Below are 21,742 nucleotides of genomic sequence, written 5' to 3'. Positions count from 1 at the left end.
TATAAATATTTTTATATAACTATGATAAGGGCAATATTTAAATAAATAAGACATTAATTTACAAGTAAAGAAAACATTCATGAATAAATTGCACATAATACAACAAAACAGTAACAAAGCTACTTAAATACTTAACTATAAAGTTAATAAGTTATTATTTTTATATTCCTTTCAAGTTAAAATAATATGCTATGCTTAATAAAATTATTTAAAAATTAAAATTGATTAAAAATAAAAAAAATATTTTTAAAAAAGTTTTGAATATTTGGGCCGACCCGAATAAGCCCGAAGCTCGAAGGCGTTAGGACCAAGCTTGACTATATGAGCTTTTTAAAAAGAGTAGAATTCTTTAAGTCCAATCCGAATAAACTCGACCTGAATTAAGCCCGACCACGAATTACCGGCTCTACGAGATTCACAGGATCACGGAAAAACGATATAAAAAGACAACAAATTAGGTTATATCAAAATTCAAAAAGTTTTGTACCGAAACATAAAAAATTTCAATATCTAAATTATCATTTTAAGTAAGCCAATTAACAAATACATAATCAGAAGTCATCATCCAATTTACTTAATAATTTCAGCAAGGGAATGGTTCTTGAAGAACTCGTGCGGCTGAAAGTGCAGTGTGAGAGATTTCAAATGGCTTCTCCATGGCCTTTTTAGCATAGTGATTGCCAAAAGGGCGTCAAAGCTATATTCTCCCGTCACCATCCATTTTTGATGGAAGACGATGGAAAGTAAAGTGACATCCATACGGAAATCTCTCGCCTTTTATTGATAGGTCCTCCGGTAATGATCAAGTATTCCGAACAACTAAGTCGTTCTAAAAAAATTTAAGTACTATCATTATTTGTGAAATTTACACGTTGGAAGAAAAGCTGAAGCAAAGATAACATGACCAGAGAGGCCTTAACCTACCCTAAACATAGACAATAACCACCTCTATTTTTAACCAGGAGAATAAATAAAACCCGTACCTTACCACCAAGATCAAGTTGCAAAATTCTACCAAGGAACTACACATAATATATCATTCCAACTTCAATCAGACTGATGTGAGGAATGTTAAGGGCGACAGATGGACCCCTGCAATTCTTCCGAAGAAATGAATACCCAATATCAATCACTAGCTTTTTCAAGAATGAGGACGATTTCCTTGCCTTCACATATGAGTGCCCCAGGATATATGCAACTCCCGCCTCCTTAGCTTGAATTAAATCCAAAAGCTCCTCCCTAACACCAGGATCCATGCTAGGATTGTTAGATAGCTGAAATCTTACCCGGCGCCTCCTGACTTGTGGGTTCTCGTCGTCATAAACTGATTGCAAGCTTCGGAGGGTGACAGACTTGCTGCTCGGGATTGAGATGTCCAGGTCAACATCCTCATGTTCGGACACTATTAAGCTTGAAGTAGATCCTATGCCTCTACTAACACTTATAACAGCCATCCTCCCGTCAAGTGAAGAACTTTCAGGACTTGAAAATTGTGGCTGAATAGCTTCCATTTGGATAAACTCTGCGATACTCTGAATGAGTTGGTTCTCAAAGTCTCCGTCATCCCTTTGAATGTCCTTATACCCATATCTAACGATGCATCTATACATACGATATGGCCTAGGGCAAACACGCCCTATAAGGAAACGTTCTTCAGGTGAGACATATGGAACAGGAACTGATTTTACACAAACAAAGACCAGCACACTGTGAAATGCAGGAAGATTTGTAACAAAGTGGGAAAATATTGCAGGCACTCCTGTTGCCAGTTCTGAGTAGATAAGACCTATTCCTGGTACACGGACAATGCCCAGGCTAGGGCCCAATCCTAGTAACCATTTCAATGAAACTTTGTTGTGTAGATCATAGCTGTATTTCCTACGAGTACCATAATGCCACACATACATAACAATCATGATGATGAATGACAGGACAAGAGGAACCCACCCTCCCTGGGGAACTTTTATGAATGCTGCTGATAAATATGCGCCCTCTATAACCCAGAAGAATGAAAGAAATATTGTAGCAACCATGACACTTTTCTGCCAGACGAAGATTATGATAAGTGCCATCAGAAATGTAGTGACAAACATAACTGCTATACAAGCAAGTCCTGCAAATCAAAAACGCCAAATAGAGTTAACTTCAGTAAGACAAAATATAACACAGCACAATTTTGACCAAAAATAACCCAGTGTTTATTGCATTTATTAAAGCAGCCGTGTACCATGCAGCCTCATTAACAAGGACATTCTTAAAATGCAGATTTATGCAAGCAAGCATAACGCTCTAATTAGATGCACGGGAACTTGTAACCTCGTAATCCATGTATATCAATGCAAAACTAACACTCAAACTGCAAGTTCTTTCAAAAAAAGCATTAGCAAAATAACCAGATCCACGTGTGAATTCACAATGGCAACTAGCACAAGCATCAAGTGTGCTGCATACTTGTACAAACTATACTACTGAATATTAGGGGCACTTGAATATTGAAGTATTAGCAAAACAACCAGATCCACGTGAATTCACAATGGCAACTAGCACAAGCATCAAGTGTGCTGCATAACCATACTACCTGAATATCAGGGGCTTCTTTTAGGGGGCATCTGAATATTAAAGGCGTGAGATTTTTTTTTTTTGAGCACTTGATAGTAGTATTCATCCGAAGATATTTTACTACTGAACCTAAAGTGTTCTTTTTTCTTCTGCTTTAATTTGACACACTCTAGCAACTGATCGTGAACTTAAAGCATATACTTTGTCCATAAACCAAATAAAACTACTAAACCTGGCATGATTTGAATGAGCCAGTGCACCCAAGCAAGGGCTCACAGCTTGCAAGCAATATCACCAGTGCCACCAATCATCAGACATATGAATAAGCATAGGCAAAAAAAGAATAAAGTCATAAACAGTCTCATAACTATATAGAGACTTTGACTCCTCCATAAAAAAGTAAATTACCATAAGCATTTCCAATCAAGGTTGTGTCACGAAATCCGATTGTCATAGCAAGAGTCAGGACCATAAGTATCCAGTTTATTTCAGGGATATAGATCTGTCCATATATATGTTTTGAGGTGTGTACAATTTTCACTCGCGGAAAACATCCGAGTGCATGACACTGCTTGATAATAGAGAAAGTGGCAGTTATAACAGCCTGACTCCCCACAATAGCAGCAAGGGTGCCAATAACAAAGACAGGCCAATATACAGGTTCTGCAGGCAAGAAAAATTGACAAATAAGAACAGCTTGAATTGATGGAAATTAGTACCGAGCAAGAAGAGAACCATAAGAACTAACTTGGGATTGAGTCATAAAAACTGTTATGGACAGAGCCGAGATTTTTAGATAAGAAAGCAGCTTGGCCCATGTACTGTACCACCAGACAAGGGTATATAACAAGAGCAAATGCAAGCTGCACAAGGAAGAATAATGTTAAGAGATTTCTTATTTGTTTTCCATGCAATGAATAATAATTGCTATCAGACCAGAGATCCAATAACATAGACACTTCAAACAATACAAGATGTCCACTACATATTTTTCAGTCAACCAACAATGTTTTCGAAAACTAAGACCAATTGAATGTCCATAACAGTCAAGAGCTCACTCTTATTGAAAAAGCGGTGAAATGACCAAGATCAGCAAACATAGCTTCAGATCCTGGCAAAACACAAAATGATAAGCATTTAGTGAACTTAGCGTCAGAGTTCTTAAAAACTCACAGTATCGAGTCAATGTACAATTAAATTCATAGTGGAAATGCAACATCCAGTATAGTTTTCCAACAAAGTTTTGATAAATGACAGGTGGCATGGAGGTTCAGGACTACCATACCAGTGATACAGAGAAGAACCCCTCCAAGAGAAATCCAACCTTCTTTGCCAGTCTTGATAAAAAACTTGATGATATAGTGTGGGGATAAAGCCTGAACTATTTTTGGATTCCAGCATATTGTGTTATACAGTCCAATAGACAAAATGGATACAAGCCAGATTATTACAATTGGTGCAAACATAAATGCTACTTTGTGGGTGCCACAATGCTGGAGAGCAAACAGACCAACCAATATGACGCAGGCAAGCAAGACAAGTTCACCTACAACGATAAGAAATTGCTATAGTGATACAATATAAAGCCTTTGAAATTGAATGAGCACTGATATAAACTGCAACATCTTTGACAAAGCACAAATGACAATTGACTCACCATTAGTAAGTTTGATCTCACTAACTTGTAATCCTGCTACTGCTGATAGAACTGCAAGTAGGTGGGAAGGAATGTTAATTTCTGATCAGGTGAAGATAATCCTCATGTTTTTTTTTTTAATAACTATTTAATGTAAACAATGGTAAACAAATTAAACTGGTTGTCTCTCTCTCTCTCTCTCCCCCCCTCTCTTGTTCCCTTCAACTCTGTTGGGGGTTAAGGGGAAGGGGTTGTAGAATTTATTTTTATAACAATCTATCCTTCTCATGTTCCAAATAGGAATCACATAAAGAATAAATTTAATATTTGAACATTTTGTTAGAAGACTTAATGTACTTCTGTTTTTTTTTTTTTGGGGGGGGGGGAGCAAGGGTTAGAGCTTTAAGTCTACAAAACTATCTTAACATTTAACACCAAGACTATACCCAAAAGACATAATTAATAACTCTAAACAAACCCAATTTCAGATTAATAAATAGGTATTTTACCTGAAATTGCTGGAGTAAACACACCATCGGCTATGACCATGCAAGCACCAAACAACACTACAACAAGTAGAACTGTTCTTAACCTCTTATGCTTCTCCAGAAACCTCTTCAGTGGGGAAAGGGATACAGGCTGTGATGAGGGACCATATTTGTAGGACGACAGCTCCTCATCAGCTGCTTGTTGGTTGGGGAGTAAATTAAACTTGGCATGTCTGCAAAGCAGTGAGTAGAGAGCAAATGTCCCACCTGAAAACGTTTGTACCAGAATCAGTGCATACACTTGAATAATTAATAATATTCAGAGTCCAGAAGAACTTGAAAGAAAAAGAAATGCCAAAGGAGTTCAGTAATTTATATGCAGATAATAGTTTTAGAATACCTTCACCATTATCATCAGCACTCAATAGGATGAAAACGTATTTAAGTAAGGGAATTAATGTGAAGGTCCAGAAAATTAATGAAAAAGCACCAAAGGTAGTTTCTTCATCATGGTACTTCTGCAACTTTCCTCCAAATATGCTTGTGAAAACATAGAGAGGTGATGTACTTAGATCTCCATATACTACGCCAAAGCTTTGATATGCTAATATTAGACTCCTAGAGAGATTAACCCATGACAACTGCAAAACAGCAAAAGATGAGTGACCGTTAAAATTTCATAATTCAAATTTATCTCATACTTGGAAAAGGGAACGGTAAGCAATGCCATACCAGTGAAAATAAATTGAAGACCAAAAATATATCACGCCAGAGAGTATATAAATTTAAAATGAAAAACTACAACACAAAATAATAAGTTGACATGGTGACTTATTGGAAGTTCAACATTTCTTTTAATCAAACAATAGTTTTTCAGTCAAGGTCAATAGAAACCACAATTTCCCATTCTGGACACTCCATCCAATCATTAAAGGAACAGTATGCACAACTCACAAATATTTACTTTAAATATATTTTCCTTTTGAAAAGAAAAGAAAAGTTTGATCAAGGCAAGTAAAACAGAAGAATGGATCAAGTGAGAGTGTTAAGAAGAAGAGAATTGAATTCACTTATAATGTCCTTATGTTATCATATCCCAACCTCTTAACAAAGTCAACAACCTAACCAACAGCTATCAAATCTAACTGAGATTTCCATCAAGCAGAGAACTCAAACCCTTGATTAAATTTGGAGCACATCAGTCCCCTACTTTCAAAACACCCTTGTCCTCAAGGGTTGGGTAAGAGGATTTTAATTCAGACCAACCTGCATTTAACATTAGATAAGAGACCACTTTACTGCAATCCAAACACAGCCCTGTATTCTCTGCTCCCATTGAATTTTTCCAATATCAACATTCTGCCTACCACTTCCATAATTCAGAAATCCTGAACCATGGACATAAAAAATGTACATCCATTTGTAACATGTTCTATAGGCACACAAGCAGACTCCACCATAATGTTCATGGAAGGCACTGTCTTCACCACCTTAGGCGTCAATGACAGTTCAACAAACAAATCCACCCTAGTGCTCATGATGAGCTTGTCCTTCACTCCCATAGGACGACATAGTTGGTGGTTCAACAGTAAAATACATAGGACCACAATACTTGTTATCCCCTTGAAGCATTCATTCTATATTTTCCGTGAAATCATCATGAAACATACTACCCCATCTTTATTTTGGGATGAGACAGGAACAGAATCCAACTCCACATTATGAATAGGCAGAGTGTGAAAAGGATTTGGAAGAAAACATAACAGGGAAAGAAAGAGCAAGGGCCATCACAGAATTCAATTTTTGAAGCTTTGCCAACCTGGTCTCATCCAAGAGCTTATTAGGGTGGAAATAGAACAATTTAACTTTAGTAATTTCTGGTTTGAGGCCCTTCGGCCATAGCTAGGCAAGAGATCATCTGACAGCTCTACTTCGCAGGCAAGGTAATCAAACAAATTACGGTGTTCCACCAAAGTTTCAGTTTGAGTTAGTTGCATTAATTCGTCTATTACGAGATATCTTGCCTCAGCTTTCCACGGATCCTTCCACCCTTCCCTGTCTTGGGTTTGATTAATCACCCCAGTGAGTCGTAGCAAAAAGCATAAAATCAATTTTTGCAGCCAATTCACCCAATGCTCCGCTGCCAATATTATCCTTTGGTCCACCATTATCCCCAAGTGGTTGCTTTTCCGGCGAAGCTGGGTTCTGATGATTTTGGACTTTTCTCAACGACATTGGAACCTGAGCTGCCATGAATAGGCCTTCTCTAATACAAATGTTAAGAACTAAGAAGGACGGGAGGGTAGAAGACAGAAAGAACAGAGAAGGAAGGAGAGGAGAACTCAATTCATTTCTGATGTCCTCAAACAATCGAGTCTCGCGCCAAATAAATCTAACAGACAGATGTTTATCAGGTACAGAACTCTAGTACCCTTGCTAATGAATTTCGGGCGGATCATACGGTGACTGAAAAAACATTATATACAAGACTTAAACTGCTGTAAATTGTAGGTTAAATTTTTCGTTTACCACGTTGACAAGAGTACAGACACTACTTCCGATGTAAAAATGTGTGCTACGGGTATGGGACAAACGGAGACATAAAAAATACATTCACCTTGTAAAAGTTATAGAATAAAGCAGAATAGTATACTTGACAGAACATGAGTCCGAATCGAAATTGAAGAAAAGGAAAAACAGACGCAAGCGAAGCAGGACCTAACTAAACTTCACAGAGCAAGAACAGCTTTGATTCTTCTTGATTCATCAACAAGTAACCACAAAAGAATCAAAAACCAAAACATGAAATTTAGATTAATCATACGCTGACAGAACAGAGCGAAACCAAAAAAAAAAAGGCGGGTAAAAAGAGGGAAATACTAACCTGAGAAGGATTCCGAGAAGATGAAGCTCCAGATTCGGGTTCCATGAGGAAGTTCGCTCACTGGGGGCGCGCGTGAAGCTGAGAGTGAGAAGCTCGTTCAGGATTCAGATATTCCCCCGCATCTCTCGAGCTGTCGGATTTGAAGCTCCGATTAAATACGAAATGGCACTTGTTGAGTGAAATGGAAATTACGGAATGGTACTCTATTAATTGCACATTATCTCATTTCCATTCCCAAATGGCGTGTTCTGTGCACGTCACGCTGTTGGTCGTTCCGTGACTACCCATCCATGGATTCCGGCCCCAAATACAGGGGGCCATATCTAATTCTCAATTACTCAAGTCTTTATAATGTTCATGGATTCTTTCTCCTGAAATTTGACTACAATGGAAAATATTGTTTATGTTTATTAGCATACTTTGAGATTTGAGATGAGCGGTCTATAAAATTGGATTGCCGTCTTCAGATAAATTTAACCTCAAATTATTCTTTTTTAATATGATTTCTGGATGGCGATAGTTTATCATTTTATCGCCACTAACAAAGCTGTTCAATGTGCTGAATTCAAATGATACAATCATTATATGATTAAATGTTTTTCTTTTAATTAAAATTTTCCCCATATTTTCTTCAATAAATATGAGAACAACAATATAATTATATTATATATAATTTTTATTAAAAAAACCCTCATAGATGATATATATATATATATATATATAAATCACGGTGTAGTATTTGGTTAGCCATGTTTTATAGGCTGATTAACCACAATTGACGAGGCTGTGTAGAATGAACGTCATGCGCATAGTAAGTGACAGAGACTATCTAATTTTCAACTCCAAATGATTGAGGGTCCACCGTCCAAAGTACATTTTTTAAACAAATAATAATAAAGCTCATTAATTAAAAATATTATCATAATAACTGGTAATGTAATGTCACTAGATCAGTTTGTACAGCGACTTTCGTAATGTCTGCATGGGCTAGGCCCCCCTCCATCTGTCGGCCCTGTACTTCTTCGCAAAACCCATTAAGCCCGTTTGGTTTGGTTCCTTTCGTTCACCCAACTATTAAGACGTCAAATATTTATTATATTACGATGATCATCATTTAATAACAAATATTTTTAATTTTTGTTTTGAACCTTGGAACTCAGGTAGCACCCCACACTTACCTCAAACAGGAAGATCGATAGTACGGGTTAAGTAGGGGGAGTATGTGATGCACTTGTGATTCATCATTCTTTATATAGAAAAAGTCTAAGATATATATAGGTGTGTAAAATTGATGCGTGAAAATTTAAGAAGTCATACACAATTTGCTTTGGTTAAAACATCCGCAAATTGATTTTACTCTCGTGGGATATGATTTATGAATGAGGTGAATGCAAATTGGGTTGGTGGATGCAAATCACAACTTTATATATTAATTATTTATTATATATTATTGTGAATATAAGAAAAAAATTATGAATTATTTATTTTTAATAAAAATAATTTATATAAATTTATTAATGATAAAAGAATTTTAAAAATTTCAAGAGAATTATAACATTTTTAATGGATTAAATTATTATTTATATATTTTAGATTAATTTTATTATTTTTTCTTGATTTTTTTTAGGTGAATGCAAATTGGGTTGGTGGACGCAAATTGCAATTTCGCTGGCCTGGCTTAAGGAGAAATGAAGGGTTTAAAAAAAAGCTGAGCAAAGTTATAATTAAGAGGTTGAAGTTCACATTCTGTGGTGGGGACTGATGAAGGGCCTGGTCCACGCGTTCTTCAATGAAGCTCATGGCGCGTGTAGGTTAGCTCGGACCAAGATCAGGCCACCCAGAAATCCTGCAAATTGGAAACCAAAGAAGACGACAAATCGTCGTTTACCTCAAAAGAACAAGAGGACGATGACAATTTGGCAAATTGTTGGGTTTTATGTTATAATATAGAAATAAATAAACAAACGCTCGTCTCATTTGTAGTGTCGCGTTCGTCCACGGAGGCTAGTGGTGTTGGGATTGAGACAAATCAATAAAGTCAGGTTTAGTTATTATAATAAAATAAAATAAAATTAGTTGAAATTTCAAAAATTTTATAAATTATAATTTTCAACTCTATAAATTAAATTCCCTCATTTCTTTATTAATGTGATTTTTTTTATCTTATTTTTACTTTTATTTTTTTAATTTATTTTATTTAATTTTTTTTAGTAATCAAACATGATCTAAATCTTTTTATTATTACCTAAATTCACGTGGATGCTGTAGATGCACTGGCCAATAACAAATTAAAAGCAATAAGTTGTCAAATTTCGGAGGATGCAATAATGCATCACGTCTGTCTAATAACAAATCACGTTCACGATCTGAAGCATATAAAAATACAATGAATCGACAAGGGATCGTAGAGAGTAATAAACAGTAATAATATAAGAACAAAGGAAAACAAAAAAATGGAGATCACAGAGATTTGTGATGGGGAGAGAGCAGGGGATAGCATCCACGTCCACCAATTTATACTTAGAACAATATAGTATATAGGTGGATGACACATTTGAGAGTGACGTTGAAGGCATGGCGAAGATGTTGGATAGCTTCTCTGTGTGTCAAATAACAATTCACTCTGTGAAGCGTATTTGCATGCATGGCTGTGATATCAATATGGCGGGTGATTGGATGTACCTGTTCCCTCAAGCAGAGCTACATGCATGCAATGCGTCCCGTGTCTGTATGCACATCAACGCCAGCCAATTATATTTCGCCAATAATCTGTTTTAATTTCCCTCACATATATGATTTTTTCTTTTTTGGTGCTGAGATGGAAATTAAATATTTTATCTAATTTTATTTATAAGTCACTTTTAATATATTTGATTGAAATAAAAGAAACCTTAAACTTTATTGATTATGTCTTAAAATTTAATAAGTTTTCAATTCTATCCTTAATAATGATAAAAATAATTATTTTAATTTTTATTAGCGTTTAATAATGATTATGAATATATAAAATAGTGAAGTGGTCATGTAAATAAGATTAAAATTAATGTTCTCTCTTTATCATATAAATAAGACTAAAAGAGTGAGATAATTATGCTTAATTTTTCAAGTGGTGTGCATACAGCACAAGTCCTATTATCTAATGTTAGGGCTTTGTGTACTTGAACTAGCTTGACTTGATTTTGTATACTTCTCTACTCTTATTTATAAATTATTTTTAACATGTTTTATCAGAATAAAAAAATTATTAATTTTATTTAAAAATTCAATAAATTTTTAACTTTACACTTATTAATATATATATATATATATATATTTTAATAATGTATTTCATCACACCAACGTTGTTAAATAGGAAAATTTGTGATAAAAGTTCAATGATATGACTCATAAATGGGACAAGAAAAAATCCTCCTTTCTCTTCATCTTATAAATAGAATTGAAGATAGTACATATCATAAAGTCAATTAATACTCATATATAATTAAAATCTGTAAATGATATTCATAAACAAATAATATGAAAATATCCACACCAGGCGAAGGGAAAGATCGGGTTTGACGTTAGACTATTATACAGCGCGACTCGTCTTTCAAGCCAACCCGATACACTGACCTAGTAGGCTGAGTAAATCCCCTTCATTTATATATTTACAGTAAATTTTATTCATTTAATTACGGCGTGCTGAATTGGAGGAATAAGAAACCAATTTTTTTTTTTTTAATGCATGGATCGATTCCCTTCAATCATAACAGGAGACAGAGTATATATACGGATCGGGAGAGATGTATGTCAAGCATTAGCCAGTTATTTTCCAGAATTGATTACACAAATCATTCAGGCTAGTAATTAATCTGATCCATGTTCCTCAAAATTAAATGAAATGTACACCGAGATGAGCGACGTGCATTAGTCTCTGAGTCTTGAATTCTTGTTGATGCATGGTTTGATTCTGTTTTCTCTTTTTGTATATTAGCGGCAAAATAACATAAAATAAAATAAAGTTATCTAAATAAAAAAGATAATATACTCGTTAATTTAGAACAATGCTCACTCGTTGTCGTGCGATTTTTACAGGAGTTAAAGTCCAATCAACTAGCTAGAAATAGACTCCGTATAAATAGACTCATAAATAAATACGGTGATGTAACCTATAAATGAATAAATATAATGAATGAACTATCAATCACTTCGTATTTTTAAATTATAGCAAAATTGTGTCCCTCAGTGTCTTGAGAATGCAATCTTTAAATACCAGTTATTCCGTGGACATAAAATTAAAAAAGAATTATGTAGCCTCACAATGTATGTCCTTTTTTTTATTCTTCACGTTGGAGCGACCTCTGCCATTTTATTGTCTCCTATACATGCGCACATGAAATATCATATTTCAACTGTTCGTTGTTTCTAGGAAAAATTGGCCCAAAAAAAAAAAAACCTCACCACAAATTTCATTGCTATGAAGGAGTTGGGACAAATTTTGAAAATAGGTTCTTCGCTAGCATTAATTGTTGAGAGCCAAATGATACAAGTACCCTTGCTATTAAAAAAAAAAAAGACAAAAGTGTAGCAAGATCTTTGGCTGTCACTAATTTCATGTTAATACTTAATACAAGGTTCTTCAACGTCAATATGTTAAATGCAAGGGTCTTCAGTTATATATAGTGATTCTTCCACCATATATATATATATATATGTATTTGAACTTCAATTATACGCAAAAAACTTTCATTTATTCGAATAACACTTTTGTACATTCTAAAATTTTTTAACTTAGAATCATTTTAGAATAATAAAAACAGGGATCTTCAATCATATGCAGCAATTTTACAACTCTATGCATTTGAATTTCAATTATATATAAGAAAACTTTCATTTATTTAAATAACATTTTTACATATTTGAATATCACTCATTAATTTTCCTTATGGATACTTTTGGAAACATATGCGATCTTTCTTCCTCAACATGCAACTAATCTTCAACAAAATGTAAATTTCTTCTATATATATGAATAACATTTTTGCATATTTGAATAAACGAAAATCTATTTGCAACTCCTTGAAGGGTACTTGCATATTATGAAAGAAAGGTCGCATATGGTTGAATATATCTATATATGGTCCTAAAACACGACACTAAATGTAACATTTTCATAATATCCAAAATGATTATTCACATAAATGGAAGAAAAATTACATTTTCAAGATATACAAAATGTATATTCAAATATGACGTAGAACTTGAGATTTGAATATTGTATTAATGTTGTATTTTTAAGATATTACACATGCATATTCTGAAAATTTACATAAAATGTACCTTATATTTGAATATGCCTTTTGCATGTTCTAAAAATTGTATCATTTTTCATTAAAATACTTATGAATATTTTAAAAATGTAATTGGTCATTTTGAAAATCTATATAGAATACACCTTAAATTAAATATGCATTTTGTATATTCAAAAAATTGTATCATTTTTCATGAAAATACCTATAAATGTTCTAAAAATGCAAATGTTTATTCTAAAAATCTACATAGAATGTACTTTATATTCAAATACATATTTTGCATATTCTAAAAATTGTATCATTTTTCATTAAAGTACCTATGAATATTTCGAAAATGCAAATGGTTATTCTAAAAATCTACATAGAATACACCTTATATTCGAATATGCATTTTGCATATTCTAAAAATTATATTATTTTTCATGAAAATATTTATAGATATTCAACAGTTCTTACACGTTCAACATTATTAGTGTGGATATTGTCAATCTCTTGTTCCTTTTCAATCTCTTGCCCTTTTTTGTAATTTCAATTGTGTTTTTAGTATCAAAGCTTCCAACTCCAACTTAAAGCATAAAAAACCGACTAATCTATTTATTATTAAACAGTAATATGTTCTTACGTTCCTTAACGACATAATAATACATTATACAGATAATCATTAGAAAAATGACTCGTCCATAGGAGATAAAACCTAAAAAAAATATCATCTATGCAATCTTTACAAAATGTCATCCATACAGGCTTTAAGAATATAATCTAATGGAATTCTCTTTGGAATCTTCATCCCTATAAGCTGTTGCAATTACAAATTAATAAATTATATCTGTTAGAAGTTTTCTTTTGTAACTTGCTTTTGTCCAAGAGCTCCATGCTCAATTACATCTCTTTCTCATCTTTGTCTAGTAATTACATCTCTTTAAAAACTTCAAGTGGTGTTTGAATTGAATTGGAGGTGACATGTTCCCAACATCAAATATCTCCCCTTCATCTACTTCACGACTAACTAGTATGGCACTTCAATACTTATTCGCTTCCCTTAGAATGTCTTCTTTTAATCATGCTTTCATTTTCTCAACTCATTCACAACCAATTCCTTAAAAGTTAAAAAGGTTGAAATCACCAACATTTGGCAAGACATGCGGGGATAAAATTTGCATCCCTTGTTATGGAATTAGAAAAGGCATCTAAATTTCAACATAAATGATTTTGTCGATTTTTAAAATCAAATAGGAAGGGCTGTTTCACAAAATGTACTTCTAAGTAATTGCTCCATAGATCCTATATCTATCTATATGAAGAAGAAATCATGTAACGAGGGGGATTCTTATTTGTACAAATGGAACTTCCATCTTCTGAAACCAATACTTTTGATGTTATTTGACTCACAATAATTTCTATATGTCTATTATGGATCTGCACCTCCTGGGATTGATAAACCTTTTGGATCTTGAAATAGATAATGAAAGAGTAAATATTCACCTGCGAAAATCTTGATTTTATTAGATTTCTAAAATCGGGGCCAATTCGATATGGTAATAAAAGGAAAAATAAAATAAAGATTCATTAGAACCTTATAACATAAGAAAGCAACATTATCTATTTCTATCTAGATAACAAGAATTGTCTATAATAGAAAAATAATATTTGTAAAAAGAATACTTATTTAGTTATATATCAAAAAAAGATAATATTGCTCCTTTACTTTTTAGTAGTCTTTTTCTTGATACATTCATTTTGTATTTACTTCAACATTTTTTACCATTATACTATTATTTTAAGATAAGAAAAAAATATTGGAGTTTCATACTTTTTGTTTCTTTTTAACTAATTTATTTTAGACGTTTTTCTCTAGATTATTATATGATGATTTTGAAACTTTTCATGTATATAGAAATAGAAACAGATAGACTAGAAACGATATCTCTTATCTCAATGATACCAAAGAAAGGGATATTAAATGAATGGAATTAGTATATGGATGGACTATAATGAAATAGAGCCACTTTGAGGTTCCCTATGAAATGCATCTAAACTTCAACATAAATGATTTTGTCAATTTTTAAAAATACATTACCTTGTATTTACAAAAAGTTAAGAGGGTTGGCTCCAGCTGATGTGGACTAACCTTATAGGCTCAGATTGTACCCAATCAATAGAAACACTAATGCACCAACCCCCCTAAAATAGATACTACATCTTAAAGGTCTAATTACCATCTTCAATTTTCAAGGGAAGGGGGAAACGACATATTAAAGCCATAGATTATGTATAATTTGTGACCTTATGTAATATTATCCCTGAAAGCAAAGACCTTATTTTACTATTAGGCATAGAGTCTAGTGAGACATTACACGATCAATTATTGTCATATGTAAAAAAAATTAAAAACTAGCATTTCATAAACTTGCAATCTCCAAGTCTATGGCATTCTAGAAAATGAATCATATGCCCTATAATAGATATTAACTCACAGTAATCCTTGAGATAATGCCATTTATAATAAGATGGGATAGTTTACTTTCACAAAACCTATGCTACATTTGATAACATTAAATATGATTGAAAATATAACTTATTATTGCAATAACTTAAAATGCACCAAAATAACTAGATTTCCGAAATACACCACGCTATGAACTACACATGGAAAGTTTGCTACACTAGACTAATCCTTCAACTTTTGGTATGATATAAATGATGGGTATCAATACTTTGGTTTTAACTCCAAAAAAAGTGTAATAATACCTAAAGAAAAGGTAATAGACTTCAATAGAATTATAGACTAAAGCAATACATGGAGTTGATGGGAGTTGTAGTCTTTAAGTTGGAATAATAACAAAGGAAAAGATGAGGAAGTTTTGTTAAAATTTCAATAGTAGAAGTTAACAAAGACAATTTGGAGTGCTTAACCTAAGCTGTAAATCAGCGCAACTAATTATCCCCCAACACTTGCTAATAAACCATTTCAAGGTAGATTCCCAGGACAAATAACAACTACCAATGTGCTTAAATATTATGAATTAGCCAAGCAAAGAAGCAGACATTAACCCATGAAAAAATGCAACAGTGGTAGTCAAATTATAATTACAACAAGAAGTTATGAATTATCACAAAAACATTATGTAAAATACAAATCTCATTAGTTCTAGGAGTTAAAAAAAGTCCTAGGGTTCAAACCTTCTTTACTTCTTTCCCGAGAACAACTACACAGGGTCAACAATGATGGATGACATTTGATGGAGTATTGCCATCGCTATTGCCATCATAAACACAGGAGCTTGTCATTCTTCACTCCTTCTTCCATCGTCTTTAAAATCAAGACCCTACCTTACTCTCCTTTGTTATCGTCACCCTTGGAATCACGACCATTCATCATCATTATTGGAATCATAGAGTTGCAGTTAGAATGATGGCAAAAATCGCATTGAAGCAGAAAAGGAAGAGGGGAATTTGATTAAGGCTAATTTAATCATTTACTTCTTAAACATAGTGTCACTGCAGGACCCATTTCATTCCCCAAATTCCAAGTTCTTATGGGCAATAAATATTTTGCTCAAGTCTTTTTGAGTAATTCTCCCTTATTTCTATAACAGCACGAATAAGATCTTTACCAAATAGGAGCAAAAAGAAGTGCTTTGCTAGAGACAATAAACTTTCCCATTCTTGCTAAGTGTAATTTTCTTAATCCATCTTGCTTAGTCAAACCTAATAATCTGCTTAGATATACTCCCTTCGATTCTATTTATAAGACACCTTCCAGAAGTAATTTTTGATCTAAAATATAGGACATTTTGTAACAATTAAATCACTTTTTCAATTTTACCCCTTCTTGATTAGCGTGAAGGTATTTAATATAGATGTATTATTATTTAAAGATAAGGGTAAAAGTGAAAGTACCTCTCACATTTTTATGATATTAAGAAAAAAGTTAACTTTTCTTAATATATGTGAAATAGTTGAAAGTATCATGTAATAAGGACCAGAGGGAGTATATGCAACTTAACTCTTTCAACGAAGTCTAGTTGAGCTTGCTTGGAATTTTCCTCTAGTTATCTTCGATAAAGTCTCATCAATTGAAATGGCTTTTATTTAATGGCACTAAATGGTAGATCCGTAATGGCCTACATGTCTCCTTCTTTGATAATTTTTGGTTGATTCCTGACACAAAATTGAAAGATCTCTATGTAAGACCTTTATCTCCTTTTGAAGAACAAAGTAAAGTTGTAGATTGGGTGGCTTTCGATTCCTGGGAATCAAATTAGCTTCTATTCTTTCAAATGATGTCATTCTCAAGCTTATATTCATTCTCCCACCCTCCCCTCAAGCTAGGAACGATATTATGACTTTTTATTTGGATGGTATTCCATAACAAACTTCCTACCAACTTATGGTGAGGCTTATGGTCCTATGCTTCTTCTCTCTGTAACTAGTGCAACTTGGCACATAAAAATGCTCTTCACACCTTGCATGATTGTCATTATGCAAGATGCTTTTGGTCTCAATTAGTGGATAACAAATACCACTCGACCTTTTTCTCTTGTTCTCTTAAAGACTAGGTCAACTTAAACATTAAAAGTGATTTAGGTTATCTCCTAGACTTGGAATGGAGTATTTTTTGGGGAGTCTCTATTTGGCACCTTTGGAAATGGAGGAATAATTTTATTTTCCAATCATACTTCATTAAACCCAAGGACTCGGCATCATACTTGCTAGCTATTTGGAAATCCTTTTCCTATCATCATTTTCAAAACAGTGAAGATATACACACCCATCTACCTGGCTCCCTCCTCCTATAAGTTTTTTTAAAACCCAATGTTGATGGTGCTATCTCTCTATCTAATTCTAATGTTGGATGTGGAGGAGTCTTTCGTGATCATTTAGGTACTTGGATCGCAAGATTCACCTTTCAATCGGGTCAATGTACTCCTTTTAAGATTGAAGCTTGGGCCTGTCTTAAAGGCCTTCAAATTGCTTGGGATTTGTTCTTCAAAAATATTATTTTAGAATTTGATTGCAAAAACCTATTGACGATTCTAGGCTCTTATCTTGACATCTCCTCCAATTACAGCCATATTTAGAGATTATCAAGATGCTGAAATTCAATTAGTAGATCAAGATGAACCATATTTCAAGACTTCAGAACCAAGATGTTGACAATTTAGCAAAAGAGGCACTTAAAGTCTCTTCCTTGTTCGATAGTGTTCCTTTATTTCTAAAGGACCTTATGCTTAATGATTGTATGGGATTTCAATCCCCCCTTTACTTAGTTAATTAATTCCCTTGGGCTTTACCCTCTTTTCTACCAAAAAAAAGCACCTTTTCTATCTTTGCAGTTGATGTAAAGTGCATTTTAACGGCCATGGCTAGCATAATCCCTTTTTCACTTATTATTTTTTTATCAGGGGAATGAATTAATGTTTTGCTGAGCTAATTAGTTATAATTAGATTAAACATACAAATTCAAATTTATATAAGTGGTAGAGGTTTTTATCATTTAAATAAGTGGTAGGCTCTTATTTCTTCCATCCCTATATGTGAGAAGTTTTTTAAAACCTTTTTTTATCTTTAAATATAAGAGGTTATTAGCATATTTTTTTAATGAATGGACCATTATACTCTTATTAATTAAATTAAAAAGAGAAAAAGATAAGTACTCTCATTAATTTATTTTTAAAAAAGATTTATTTTTTATTTACAATAATTAGGAGCAAAATTGAAATGTTATTGATTTTTTAATTAGATAATTAATTTTTATTAATTTACATGATTCAGTTAAAAATGTTTTATATATAGTGATGGAGGGAGTATCATTTTAAGAGAAATATTTTCTGTGCTCAACAAAAATCTACGCCTTATGCTTAAAAAAAATACATTTTAACTATATACTTTATTCTGAGTAAAAAACATAAAATATAATGATGAAATAATTAAAATTAAGATCTTTTGTAGATTAGAAAAATGCTTGTCACGTGAAACTAGTTTAAATAGCATGTATAGATGGGATGGGGGTCAACAATTCAAACATTTTGGATACAAAACTTCTCTCCCTCTCCCTTCCCCCCAAACTTTTTAAAGTTGTCTTTCCTCTTTTGTAATGAAGGAATTATTACATATTTGAACTATTAAATTAAATTTAATAATTTTTAAACATATAAATTTAATTTAAGCAATTTGGGTTTGTAGAGGAGGAGCAGTAGAAGAAAAACCCAGTGCAGAGAAACCTGCCCCATACTTTTTGTTGGGTTATTGTCATTTTGATGTGCGTCCTTAACATTTTTTAACAGTATTTTTCACACCTACTTTGAGGAAAATCCAATCATGGTGAGGCTAAAAGCCCAATTAAATTAGATCCACGCTCATACATTTGTTCGTGTAAAAATTATAACGTTTGAATTGAAAACCACTTCACTATTATCTTTTTTTTTTTTACCAAAAACGAGCCATTGCTATTTTCTAACGTTAACCTTTAGGTTTGGTTTGGATGGATTAAAATAAAATAGGTAGGAGAGAAAATTAAATAAATAGTAATTTTCTTTTTCTATTTTTTAAGAATTTTTCCTCTGAGTTTTTGTTCCTCTCTACTGTATTTTTCTCTCGATCTAAATGTCTCCTACTCTCCTAACCCGAAATTGTGTTCGTCGGCTGCTAATAATTCCCATTAGAGTGCAGGGTCTAGGCACCACAACATGATTTTTCGTGTTTTTTTTTTTGGTTAAATCAGAGTATGGTCTTCAAAATTCTTTTATCTGGTGAAAGATTATGGACTTTGCCAATAAAGCTGGGCCCATTTATGCAACAAGAAACGAGTTTCAAAAGAAAGGCCCTACAAAAGCCCATACCACAAAAACACGCCGAAATCGTCATCTTCGTCGGTCTTCTCTCTCTCTCCTTCGCATCGCATCAAAGGTCACACAAACTCACTGCAATATACATATCAACGAAAAACATGGCCGCACACTCGGAAAAAACATGAAGTAGCGTAATCTTCAACCTCTAAAGAAATAAGACGAATTCCCCAAGTCGAAGCACTCCGGCTCCTTCTCTGACACCGGTGGCATTGTGCTGAACATCGGGCTATGCACGTAATCAATCGTATCGAAACCCAAGTACGGGTACGATCCCCCGCTTGTTTCCGTCACGGTGCTCTGCTCCGAGTATCCGAATTCGTTACCGCTAAACCCATTGCCCATTTCGTATCCCGCTGAGCTCGTAATATCTGGTGGCAATGGAGGAAGCTCAGTGTTACTATCATCATACAGTTGTTGGAAATGTGTTAGGTTATGACCCTCCACTGTTTCAACTTGATGTTGTGGATAATTATAAGCCTCAGTTGAAAGTGAAGACCAATTGTTACTATCCGAAAACGCGATGAAACCGTCGGCGAGTTGAGGATTCGCGTAGGATTGTTGGGTGAGCGAGTTTTGGTCGAAGAAAGACGAGAAGTCGTGGTTCTGGTGGGTTTCTTCGTCAGGGGAGATAATGGAGGTGACAGAAGAACCGGGGGGCGTATCGGAGTAGACGAAGTTGGTTCGGGCTCGTGAGCCGCGCATGGACCGAGCTGCTCTGTCGTAAGCCAACGCGGCTTCTTCAGCAGTGTCGAAGGTGCCGAGCCAATGCCTCTCTTTGGTAGAAGGGTCTCGGATCTCCGCGGCGTATCTTCCCCATGGCCTCCTCCGGACACCCAGGTACCTCCCTCCCCATGCCGCTTCATGTTTTTGCTCTTGTGTTGTTGCCATTGCTGTAGCTGTGCTTGTTGTCGCCGTTTGCTTCTTTTTGGCCTTGGACGACGACGACGAAAATGGGTTCATCATGTGCTCGATGAATTACGTAAGAGAGATGAGTTGTCTTGTACGTGGAAGAACAAACGAGGAGCATATAATAGAGGGAAGTAGGGGCAGGAGACACAACTGAGAAGCATGCGAGTAAAAATCAAAAGCAATATTATTTGGAAGAAGAGAAGTTAAGAGAGCAGAAGAGTTGCCAATATGACATGCAGTCACTCTTGCTCTTTCCCTCCTCTTTCGTTTGTTGTTGTGTTGTGTTGTTGTTGTGGAGTCAGCATGTGAATCCATGGTTTAAATAAGGAGAACTAGCTCGGGAGAACTCCTATTAGCCCCCCAACATTTCCATGAATTCCATCTATATCCCTTCTATGAATTAGTGTCAACACGTGGCCTCTCTTTCTAAACTTCATCCACATATATGTAAGCTTCTGTTGCAGTTATGTCATTATTGAGCAATCTAGTCTATTAGAAAGGAAACTCTCTTCGTGAAAAAAAAAAAAAATTGAAGGGAAGGAGCAGGGAAACAGAATCCATCCCTGGCTCTTGAGGGGTCCAGGCAAACTTACAAAACTCTTAATAAGAAATGAGTTTCAAATGATGAGAGGAAGATGTAGAAGGCGCATTAGTATAATTGAATCAGGATAGGAAAAGAAAATTATATATGTGGGTGGTATAATTAGAAATCAAAATGGCCCATGATAAGCATGTTCTCTTAGATGCCCCATTTGATGATTATTCTTCAATCAAAGTTGTGCCTTGTTTTGATTTAGCAAATATTATTTTTAATTACGTGTCTCGTTTTGAATACCCCATATAGTCCAAAGTTGCTGCATGTGACCTTTCCATCAAAACATGGGATTGTACATGAATGAGGAACTAATCATATAGACTCCACACAAAATCTAAAAAGATATAGAATCGCTACTTATATATGAATATGAAGGTTCATCTCATGAAATGGATCAGCCAAAAGGGAAAAGTTTATGAAGCTCAGCTGCACATTCTAATGATAATTGCAGGTGGGAGAGCTTCGTGCTCTTTCTGATGATTATTAGGTCCCATTTAGAGTACTTAGAAGATGAGATCTTTTAGAATAA

The 21,742-nt window shown here is 34.1% G+C and overlaps 2 protein-coding genes across 2 annotated transcripts; both read right to left on the bottom strand.

The window, feature by feature from the left end:
- Positions 1 to 758: 758 nt before the first annotated feature.
- On the bottom strand, positions 759 to 7,898 carry LOC129306368 (potassium transporter 4-like). Its single transcript, XM_054946924.1, has 9 exons — positions 7,568 to 7,898; positions 5,084 to 5,324; positions 4,705 to 4,950; positions 4,217 to 4,267; positions 3,845 to 4,105; positions 3,618 to 3,670; positions 3,308 to 3,422; positions 2,968 to 3,222; positions 759 to 2,113 (listed from the first exon to the last, which is right to left on the bottom strand). The coding sequence occupies exons 1-9, from the start codon at positions 7,610 to 7,612 to the stop codon at positions 1,023 to 1,025; spliced, it is 2,358 nt and encodes a 785-aa protein (XP_054802899.1). The 5' UTR covers positions 7,613 to 7,898; the 3' UTR covers positions 759 to 1,022.
- An 11,688-nt stretch (positions 7,899 to 19,586) lies between these two features.
- On the bottom strand, positions 19,587 to 20,891 carry LOC129304386 (ethylene-responsive transcription factor LEP). Its single transcript, XM_054944019.1, has one exon. It carries the CDS (start codon positions 20,670 to 20,672, stop codon positions 19,848 to 19,850), a length of 825 nt encoding a protein of 274 aa, XP_054799994.1. The 5' UTR covers positions 20,673 to 20,891; the 3' UTR covers positions 19,587 to 19,847.
- Between the last annotated feature and the right edge of the window lie 851 nt (positions 20,892 to 21,742).

Source organism: Prosopis cineraria, unplaced genomic scaffold (assembly GCF_029017545.1).
Source record: "Prosopis cineraria cultivar Desert tree isolate PC_DT_omini unplaced genomic scaffold, ASM2901754v1 PC3, whole genome shotgun sequence".
NCBI lineage: Eukaryota > Viridiplantae > Streptophyta > Magnoliopsida > Fabales > Fabaceae > Prosopis > Prosopis cineraria.
This window is presented reverse-complemented; position numbering and strand designations above follow the sequence as displayed.